Below are 9,998 nucleotides of genomic sequence, written 5' to 3'. Positions count from 1 at the left end.
TGATTGAAAGGAAAGAGGAAAAGAAAAACTGTCCAGGGCGGGGCAGGAATGGGGTGGACAAAAGGGTCCCAGGGGATTTGGAAAATGGATGGGGGTCCTTTAAGGGGTCTGTCTGTCCAGTGGCGTCGGGTGGCGCGCATTCCTTTAAGAAGGGGCGGGGGCGTCCGTTGGGCCCCGCCTCCTTGGAGGGGGGGGTCTTGCTTTCAGGGGGCCGTGCCAGGGCTCCAAGAGTGCGGGGGCGTGGCAGAGTGTACGGGGCGTGGCAGAGCTTGGAGTGGGCGGGGCCTTAGCGAGGCGGGGTCGGGCTCCTGGCCCTGGGCTGAGTCTCCCGGCGGCGGCGGGCGGCAGGGACCGGGTGCGGTGGAGGCGTCGGCCGCGGCGGGAGCAGCATGGATTGGGGCACCGAACTGTGGGTGAGTCCGTTCCGCTTGACTCCAAGTTCCTCCCTTCCTGGGGTCCAGACCCACGATTTGCCCCTGCAGTACCCCAGCGGGATCTCTGCGCGTTCCCTTCCACCGACCCCTGGAATCCCCTCTCTCCGCGGAGTTTCCCAGGGCGGTTCAGGACGCCCCGGAGCGGAGGGCGACCTTTAAGGAGCCGCGTAGGGAAACTGAGGTACGGGGTTCATAGTGAGGAGGGCAGAAGAAGTTCTGGGACCAGGCCTGAGCAGCCGGGAGAGGTCACCTATTTTGAGCGCCCTGACTGGGCCGGCGGCTTATCTTACGGCCCCTGGGTCCCTGCCCGCCGTCCGCCTGTCCGGCTGGGGCGGGGGAGGGGGCCCTCTGGCCACTTCCAACCCCACGTGGGACCTGGAAGTCCAAACCGCCCTCGCGTCGCCTCTAATCTACAATTAGGGAATTGGGACGCTGTAGGGGGGAGGGGGCTGCGAGCCTCGGCCTCAGCCCCCTCCCCCAGCCCTCCTTAGGCACTGGGAGGGGCCGCCACCAATCGCCTCGAACCTATGCCCTGGAAGCCCCAGAATTTTTTCCCCCTTTCCTAGCCGGAACCTCTGACGCCTCCTCTTTCTGGGGGCGGTGGCACTCCTGGGTCCCTGGGTGCCCTGGGTTAACTAGATCGTCCCCCCTACACCAACTCTGGGATTTCTTTTGGAGGTAAAGTGGAGTCAGTGAGGAAAACTGAGTCGCCCCTGGGGGACCCTGGGAAGCCTGGCGACCGGGGGAACCTAATGCCCGCGCTCCGACCATTCTGGGGCCCCCACAAGCTGCAGGGAACCCTGCCCCTCTGGCCCTGACTCACGGCAGACCGGCCGGATTTTCCGGAATCTGGGGGGGATTAGGGGACCCGGGGCAGGGGGAGTGGCCTTGTCCCATTCCACACCCCTCCTGGAGCCGGGAGAGGGGACCCTGTAGTCCGGCTGGGGCCCCGCCCCAGTTCTCTGGCCCTTCCCGGGAAGGGGAGGGGGTTCCCGCCGGTTTCCTGCCTCCCCCCGCGCCGCTCCGGGGCGGGGCCGGGAAGCCACTCCTTCTTGGAGCTCGGAGCCAGGAGGCTCCCCTGCCGCTGGGTTGGCGGCTGTGGGGTCCCTGGGTCCTGACCTTGGTCCTCCCAATCCCCCTGCTAGGATCAGTTTGAGGTGCTCGAGCGGCACACGCAGTGGGGTCTGGACCTGTTGGACAGATACGTGAAGTTCGTGAAAGAGCGGACGGAGGTGGAGCAGGCTTATGCAAAGCAACTGCGGTGAGACCCTAGGGTGGCCGCTCCCTAGGGTTAGGGGGAGCGGTTGGAGGACTGGGGGCTCAGCCTTCCTGCCTCTCTCCGTAGGAGCCTGGTGAAAAAATACATGCCCAAAAGACCTGCTAAAGATGACCCTGAATCCAAGTAAGAACGAACACCGGATGGATACAGAGCTAGATTTGGGAGGGCCGAGGGTATGGGACCCACTTCCTCTCTCTCTCAAGCTGGGCTCCCCGCAAACAGATCCCTCACTTCTCACCCCAGTTCCACCTAGAGGCGTGAGCTTGGATGCAGGAACCGAATTACCTGGCTTGGAATTCTAAATCCACTACTTTCCAGCTGAACTGCTTTGGCCACTTGACTTCAGTTCTCAGCCTCCGTTTACCTCACCTATTAAATGGGAGAGGCTCCCACAGTTATTAAATGAGTGTCTCTGGGCAAGTGACTCATGTTGTGAGCCTTGGTTTTCCTCTCCTGTGAACTGGGGATGACGATGTCCTTGTAGGGGCTCATATGAAGATTAAGATAGTGTGTTAAAACAATGCCTGGCTCATTTCACTTTATTCCAGTTCCAGAAACCCCCAGAGCTCTAGAAAGCAAAAGATTTTTTGGTCGCTTGTTTGGAGGCAATCTCAAGACCTGAACTGACATGAAGTTAATTAAGTTCATTAGGGTCTTTTGGATTTTATCTCACTTATGTGAATACTAATACTTCTTGCAAAAGCATTTATAGTATTTGATTATATGATGCTGCTACTGACACCACGAGAGTGATGCAAAAAGACGGTGTAAGCATCGCATCCCCTTTCTAAGACCTCCCCAAATTTTGAGAATTCTGAGTTTCTGTGTCCCCCTCGAGGGTTGAGGGTGTGGGCCAGAATTTATTGTTGCTTCTGGGGTGAATGTCTTGGGGCTCACGCTTTTTCATATGGAGGTGGGTCTGGGGGCTTGTGGCTCCCAGGGGTCCTGACCCCCAGCCCCTGTCCCCCCTCCACCCCACCCCAGGTTCAGCCAGCAACAGTCCTTCGTGCAGATTCTGCAGGAGGTGAATGATTTTGCCGGCCAGCGGGAGCTGGTGGCCGAGAACCTCAGCGTGCGTGTATGTCTGGAGCTGGCCAAGTACTCGCAGGAGATGAAACAGGAGAGAAAGATGGTGGGTGACCCCTTCTCTGGGGCTTCCCGAGGGTCCCCTGACATCAGGGTGAGCCTTATCGCCCCCTCTTCCCGCAGCACTTCCAAGAAGGTCGTCGGGCCCAGCAGCAGCTGGAAAGTGGCTTCAAGCAGCTGGAGAATGTGAGTCTGTGGGTGTGGAGAAGCGAGGCTCTGGCCCCGAGCAGCTGGGTGAGGGTTGTCGATTCACTTCATCTGGCCTGGACCCCTCCTCTCCTGTGGGTTTCCAAGCTGCCTGTTGTCCCCACCCTGACTCCCAGTTGCTGGTGACTTCCCCCCAGTCCCTGAAACTGTGGCGGGTGGTTCCTTCATTCCGGTTCTGTCCCCAACACAGAGTAAACGTAAATTTGAACGGGACTGCCGGGAGGCTGAGAAGGCAGCCCAGACTGCTGAGAGGCTTGACCAGGATATCAACGCCACCAAGGCTGATGTGGAGAAGGTGCCTATAGGGTCTGAGACAGGCTTGGGGGTCAGGGTTCGGCAAGGCCAGAACTGGGCTATGACCCTCCCCTACCTCGATATTCCTCAGGCCAAACAACAAGCCCACCTTCGGAGTCACATGGCAGAAGAAAGCAAAAATGAGTATGCAGCCCAACTACAGCGCTTCAACCGTGACCAGTCTCACTTCTATTTTTCCCAGATGCCCCAGATATTTGATGTGAGTGCTGCAAACCCCAGTCCCACCTTCCCTAGAGAAGCCCAGAGTTAACCAACTCCTACACATTTGTCAAAACCCCACCTGTAATGCCCTAATCTCTAAATTGAAAAGGAGTTAGAACCAAATAGTCAGTGTTCTCCAATTTTATTCAAGCTGTTCTTTCTGCCAAGGATGTCGTTCTTTCCTTTTGTAATTCCTACGTTCTTCCAAGCCCCAATTGTAACAAACCCTCTGAAAGATCTCAAATTTCTCTTCTCCTGTTTCAGCTCTGTACTCTACTCTCTATCCCAACACTGAGACTGGCAGTATCTGTGTTGGGTCTGCTTTTTTCTTGAAATTCCTGGCTGTGTTTTTTTCTTAGTATATTTAAAAAATTAATTAATTAGGCTGCACCTTGTCTTAGCTGTAGCATGTGGGATCTAGTTACCTGACCAAGGATTGAACCTGGACCCCTTGCATTGGGAGTGCAGTGCCTTAGCCATTGGACTACCGGGGAAGTCCCTTCCTGGTCACATTTTCACCTCCTTTGAGAAGCCTTTCCTGACTCCCTAGGCAAAGGGAGGGCCTCAGATTCCTCTCTGACATCTCTCTGGCCTCTGAAATTTCTCCCCTGACCACACTGAGCTAGAAGTCTCTGTGTTCAATTCTGTGTTTTCCCTGCTAAACTGGGCTTGGGGCTGTGGTCAGTGTGGGGCTCCATTATGCTCAGGAGGGAATCACTCTGCCACCAGCCCCTCGATCAATGCCCTTGAGAACTGTGCCCCCTGTCTCTACAGAAGCTGCAGGACATGGATGAGCGGCGGGCCACCCACCTGGGGGCTGGTTACGGGCTCCTGTCAGAGACTGAGCTGGAGGTGGTACCCATCATCGCCAAGTGTTTGGAGGGCATGAAGGTGGCCGCAGATGCTGTGAATGCCAAGAACGTGGGTGCCTGGTCCTGGCAGTGGACCAAGGGGGACAAGCAGTGGTTGGGGGTGGTGTGCAGAAGTAGGAATCCGAAAGCTGGAACCCCAGTCTTGCCCCCTGATTGCCCCTCACCATCCCCAGGATTCCCAGGTCCTAATTGAGCTGCACAAGTCAGGCTTTGCCCGTCCGGGTGACGTGGAATTCGAAGACTTTAGCCAGCCCATGAACCGCGTGCCCTCGGACAGCAGCCTGGGTACCCCCTCTGATGGACGGCCAGAGCTCCGAGGCACGAGCCGCAGCCGGGCTAAACGCTGGCCATTCGGCAAGAAGAACAAGGTGGGGGCCGGGGCCCTCAGGGTGGAGGGCTGGGTGTGAGTGGGGACAGCAGGGGCCCACACTGAGTCAGCCCCAGCCTCCGGAACGCTGAGTCCCGGGCAGGAATTTTCCTCTTGGCTGCTGGCCCGGGCTGGAGGGAAGGAAGGCGGCTGGGCCATTGGTCTCAAGTCCCCCGAGGCTGGGGGTTGGGGGGGGAGGCGGGGGGGGGGGGGGCGGATTGACGGGGAAGGACCTGTGGCGTCTGTCTGCTGCTTCTCAGGAGGCTGAGAGAAGAGACCTGCTTTAGGGTTTGGGGCTGGGTGAGGGCTTGGGACACCAGCCCTAGGGACTCCCCTTGAGTCTCTTCAACCCTCTGATGAGTCATTGGGCTCCCTAACCTCAGGCTGGTTTTTCTTGGGGGGATTTTTGGCTTTCAATGTCAGGCACATACCTGGACACCCCTGGTTTATACCTTTGACAACCCCCTCCTCTGCCCAATTTATACCTTTGACTCCTGCTTCATACTTTTGATCCCTGTAGACATACGCTTTGAATCCCCTAGCTTAAACCCCGGCCATAGCCCTTTTGGTATTTCATGCCTTTGACCCTTCTCTTAGCTTGCCCTTGACATCTATGGCCCATTTTTGTCTGAGACCTTGATTTCTGCATGCCTCTCCCTCCACCTTCTAGACTGTGAGCCCAGAAAGCTGGGGATGAGGGTGGGGTAGAAAAACATGGGCCTCGCTGTGTCCCCAGCCTCCATTCTAGAAACTGGACATAAGATGCAAGGGAGGTGGGAAGTGTAGGGAGGTAGAGGGGGAGGGGTCTGGCATTCTGGCTCACAATCTAATGCCCTGCCGCCATTTCCCAGATTTTTGTGTTGCTCTTTGCATGCATTTTCTGTGTGTGTGATTGTGCATCTTGAGTTGTGGTTTTCTTACTTTTTTTTTCTTTTCTCCATTTGGTTTTTTTTTTTTTTTCTTTTTTCCTTATTGCGTCCATCCGCCGTCCATCCGTCCGTCCATCCGTCTTTGTTCTCTACATCCTCCCGACCCTTCTGACCCATGCCTTCCCTGGCCCCTGCCGGTAGCCGTGCCCCCCACCTCTCTCCCCCCTGGGGGGCCCCCTGCCCTCGGCATTACCTAATGGACCCCCGTCCCCCCGCTCCGGCCTCGACCCTTTGGCCATACTGAGCGAGATCAGTAAGTCGGTCAAACCGCGGCTAGCATCCTTCCGCAGCCTTCGAGGCAGCCGTGGGGTAAGTGAGGCCTCTGGGGGAGGAGGAGGGGGCGGCCCCAGCCCGCCCAGCGGCCGGGTGGCGGGACCCTGGGCTCGCTTCCTGCCGCAGGCTGGGCCCCCTCCTTCCAAGGCCCCACCTGGACCTGCTTCGCTCTGTGCATGGCCTTGCCCCCCAAGAACCTTGGGCAGGGAGGAAGGTGGACTTGGTGTGTCTTAGGCCTATCTTAGACCTGGGAGCTCGAACTCTGTGTTCCGGAACTCAGTCCTCTTCCACCTTGCAGACAGTGGTGACTGAGGATTTCAGCCACTTGCCCCCGGAGCAGCAGAGAAAGCGACTGCAGCAGCAGCTGGAAGAACGGAACCGTGAACTACAGAAGGAGATGGACCAGAGGTAAGGTGAGGGGCTGAGCAGGTAAGGAACAAGGTGAAAGGATAAATGAATCACACTGAAATGGTACCCAAAGATCTCCTCTCTAACAAACCCCAGGCCCGAATGGGTTTAGAAGGTGAACTGCAAGTAGAAGACTGAAGTGACTTAGCAGCAGCAGCAGCGAGGAGAAGAAGCAGTTTCTTCCCACCTTATACAAGCCATTCTAGGAAACAGAGAAAGAGTGAAAGGGACTTCCCTGGAGGTCCGGTGGTTAAGACTGTGCTGCCAACGCAGGGAGCACAGGTTCAATCCCTGGTCAGAGAATGAAGATCCCACATACTGCCAAAAAGATTGGGAAAAAAAAAAAAAGAGTGAAAGCTGCCAGTTCATTTAGGAGGCTGGTGGAATCTCAGTTCCAAAACTGAGTTAGCAAGAATTCAAGAAAATAAAATTATGGATTTATTTAATTAACTTAATGATCTTAGATTGCAAAATCCTAGCCAATCCAAGTCCAGCAATGTATTAAAAACAGTATTACATCATGTGGTGATGGTGATTGCCCAACTCCAGGAATGAATTTAATGCCATGGAATTGTACACTTAAAAATAGCACAAATGGCAAATTTTATATTATGTATATACCACAATAAAGAATAATAATAAAAAACAAACAAACAAAAATCATGATCAGTGGGGTTAGCCCAGAATGCAAAGATGGTTCAATATCAAAAACATCTATGAGTCTTATTCACTCCACTAATTGCCTAAAAGAAAAAAAAGCATATGGTTTTTTCATTTAATAACTCAAAACACTCACAATATTAACAATAAAAAAACCTGCCAGATTTAAAAAAAAAATCTTTACTCAAACTTTCCAAGTAGCAAGATTCTCTTCCCAGTCCTCTTACATAATAAGAATGACGTTTGCCACTTGCAGATAGGCAGCCAAATGATATTTTGCTGTTTTGCACAGAACTTCTTGTACAAAATGGCTTTTATTGGTATAAAGTTCCATTTGATTATTGTTCCTGAGTGTTTTGTGTTTTTTTTGTTTTTTTTTTAATTTTTGGCTGCACCCCGAGCAGCATCCTGAGTCTTTGTTCCCTACCAGGGATGGAACCTGTGCCCCCTGCAGGGGAAGTGCAGACTCTTAACCACCAGACCACCAGAGAGGTCCCCATTCCTGAGGTTTTTATGATGTCGAGGTTACTGGTACATGCTCTGGAGTCCAAATGGACTGGCCTTTATTCTAGTTCTTTCCAGTTTCCTCATCTGTAATGAGCATCAGGTATTAAGACTGGGAAGAAGTTGAATCCAGGTTTGTCATCGTCCAGAGGTCCATGCGTGTAACAATTACCGCCTGTATATATAGACATGGAAGAAGCAGGGACGGGAGACTAATGATAATAATAATAATAATACCTAGCATTTATAGAGTTTCTAACTCCTTACATGGATCATTAGAATTCCTGTTTTCCTGAGAGACTGTGATACACATAGGAGACAATGTGTATCCTACCTGAGAGGTAGGATCCACATAGTTCTGTTTAGTGCTGTATTTCTAATGCTTAGAATGGGTTTCTGGTATGCCATATGCTCTCAGTATGAAAATCTGAAAGTATTAGTTGCTCAATTATGTCAGACTCTTTGCGACCCCCATGAACTGTAGCCCTCCAGGCTCCTCTGTCCATGGAATTTTCAGGCAAGAATACTGGAGTTGGTTGCCATTTCCTCTGCAGGGGATCTTCCTGACCCAGGGATCAAACCTGCATGTCCTGTATCTCTTGCATGGGTGGTTCTTTACCACTAGTGCCACCTGGGAAGCCCCCTATATACACTCAGTTCAGTTCAGTTCAGTCGCTCAGTCGTGCCCGACTCTTTGCACTACTATGTATAAGATAGATAACTAATGAGAACCTACTGTGTAGCACAGGGACCTCTACTCAGTGCACGGTGGTGGACTAAATGGGAAAGAAATCCAAAAAAAGAGGGGATGTATGTATACATGTGAGCTGATTCACTTTACTAACGCAACATTGTACAGCAACTATACTCCAGCATAGTTATACTCCAGTAAAGGCACTGCTCTCATCTTCACAACACATATAGATACCATTATTCTCCTTTCACAGACAAGCCTACTGAGACACAGTTTTGGAACAACTAGGAAATGCCCGCTCTGGGATTTGAATCCAGGCTATGAAGCTCTGGCTGAGCTCCCTGAAGCAAAGCCCATCTTTTTTTGTTTGTTAAATCACATGGATTTCTTTCTCCTCCATCTGTTCTCACCCTAGGGAGGCCCTGAAGAAAATGAAGGATGTGTATGAAAAGACACCCCAGATGGGAGACCCAGCCAGCCTGGAACCCCGGATCACAGAAACCCTGAACAATATCGAACGGCTGAAACTGGAAGTACAGAAGTATGAGGTCAGGGCAGACCCTGGGGAGAGGCGGGGCCGGCAGGCCTGGCTGAGTCACTGCCTGGTGGGGACGGGGAGAGTGAGGGACAGGGAGGTGTAGGTGGTGGGGGCTCCAGCTGTTTCTCATCACTGCCTCTGGTGTACATGGGTGATCTCAGGAAACCTCCAGGCCCAGAGTGGGCTGACCCCAGAGCCTGGCCCTGGAGCTGAGTGTGCGGTCCCCTCCTTTCAGGCTTGGCTGGCAGAAGCTGAGAGCCGAGTCCTAAGCAACCGGGGAGACACCCTGGGCCGGCACACCCGGCCTCCAGACCCCCCAGCCAGCGCGCCACCGGACAGCAGCAGCAACAGCAACAATGGATCGCAAGAGAACAAGGAGAGGTGAGCAGGGAGGCTAGGGTGGGTCTGTCCCCAGAGCCGGGACCCTGGTAAGGGGTACCTGTTCTCACTGCTTTACCTTCTTCAACCAGCTCTGAAGAGCCCCCCTCTGAGGAGGGTCAGGACGCCCCCATCTACACAGAGTTTGATGAGGAATTTGAGGAGGAGCCCGCCTCCCCCATTGGTCACTGTGTGGCCATCTACCACTTTGAAGGTATGGACAGCCTGAGTGGTACATTGGTGACTTTGGTGGGGGATGGGGGCAGGGGAGGGTGGCATTTGGGGCTAGACTCTGTTGAGATCCGCCTCCAGCAGACCTGAGCCCACTGCCACTCTGTGACAGGGTCCAGCGAGGGCACCATCTCCATGGCTGAGGGCGAGGACCTCAGTCTCATGGAAGAAGACAAAGGCGACGGGTGGACCCGGGTCAGGCGGAAACAGGGAGGTGAGGGCTATGTGCCCACCTCTTACCTCCGCGTCATGCTCAACTGAACCCTGCTGGAAGCAGGAAGAGGGGGGCTGTTGGCTGCTGCTTCTGGGCCACGGGGGGCCCCAGGACCTACGCACTTTATTTCTGCCCCCGTGGCTTTGGCTGAGACCTGTGTAACCTGCTGCCCCCCACCCCCACCCCCTCACTCCTCTCCCCAGATGGACCCGCTGTGCCTTCTACCATTGATGTACATACTCATGTTTCGAATCTTTTTTCTTCCTGCCGCTCGGCTAGGGTCATTTTGTTTTATATAAAAAATGATGAAAAACTCTTGGAGTCTGTGGCTTACTAGGAGGTTTGGATACTGGGGCTGGATATTCAAACACCACCCTCCTTAAGGGCCACACGGGGAATGAGGAAGTG

The 9,998-nt window shown here is 53.9% G+C and overlaps 1 protein-coding gene across 7 annotated transcripts; it reads left to right on the top strand.

Annotated features, from left to right (window-relative positions):
* Positions 1-250: 250 nt before the first annotated feature.
* TRIP10 (thyroid hormone receptor interactor 10) lies at positions 251-9,903 on the top strand. Of its 7 annotated transcripts, none has more exons than XM_069591307.1 (15): positions 265-413; positions 1,580-1,695; positions 1,780-1,836; positions 2,698-2,845; positions 2,923-2,985; positions 3,197-3,301; positions 3,392-3,520; positions 4,297-4,443; positions 4,568-4,762; positions 5,832-5,999; positions 6,262-6,371; positions 8,645-8,777; positions 9,003-9,148; positions 9,238-9,359; positions 9,489-9,903. In XM_069591307.1, exons 1-15 carry the CDS (start codon positions 390-392, stop codon positions 9,635-9,637), a joined length of 1,812 nt encoding a protein of 603 aa, XP_069447408.1. In that variant the 5' UTR covers positions 265-389; the 3' UTR covers positions 9,638-9,903. The 7 variants fall into 7 exon arrangements, with proteins under 7 accessions (XP_069447411.1, XP_069447408.1, XP_069447412.1 ...); XM_069591311.1 differs by having other exon boundaries at positions 289-413; positions 1,780-1,886; XM_069591308.1 differs by having other exon boundaries at positions 354-615.
* The last annotated feature ends 95 nt before the right edge of the window (positions 9,904-9,998 follow it).

Source organism: Ovis canadensis, chromosome 5, assembly GCF_042477335.2.
Source record: "Ovis canadensis isolate MfBH-ARS-UI-01 breed Bighorn chromosome 5, ARS-UI_OviCan_v2, whole genome shotgun sequence".
NCBI classification, from domain to species: domain Eukaryota; kingdom Metazoa; phylum Chordata; class Mammalia; order Artiodactyla; family Bovidae; genus Ovis; species Ovis canadensis.
The sequence above is the reverse complement of the archived record's forward strand: the minus strand, read 5'-3'. Positions and strand labels throughout refer to the sequence as shown.

Coding starts and splice junctions, on each gene's coding strand:
- TRIP10 (XM_069591307.1), top strand. CDS start 390: ATGGATTGGGGCACCGAACTGTGG. Junction 1,837..2,697: donor AAAGATGACCCTGAATCCAA/GTAAGAACGAAC, acceptor ACCCCACCCCAG/GTTCAGCCAGCAACAGTCCT. Junction 3,302..3,391: donor CCAAGGCTGATGTGGAGAAG/GTGCCTATAGGG, acceptor GATATTCCTCAG/GCCAAACAACAAGCCCACCT.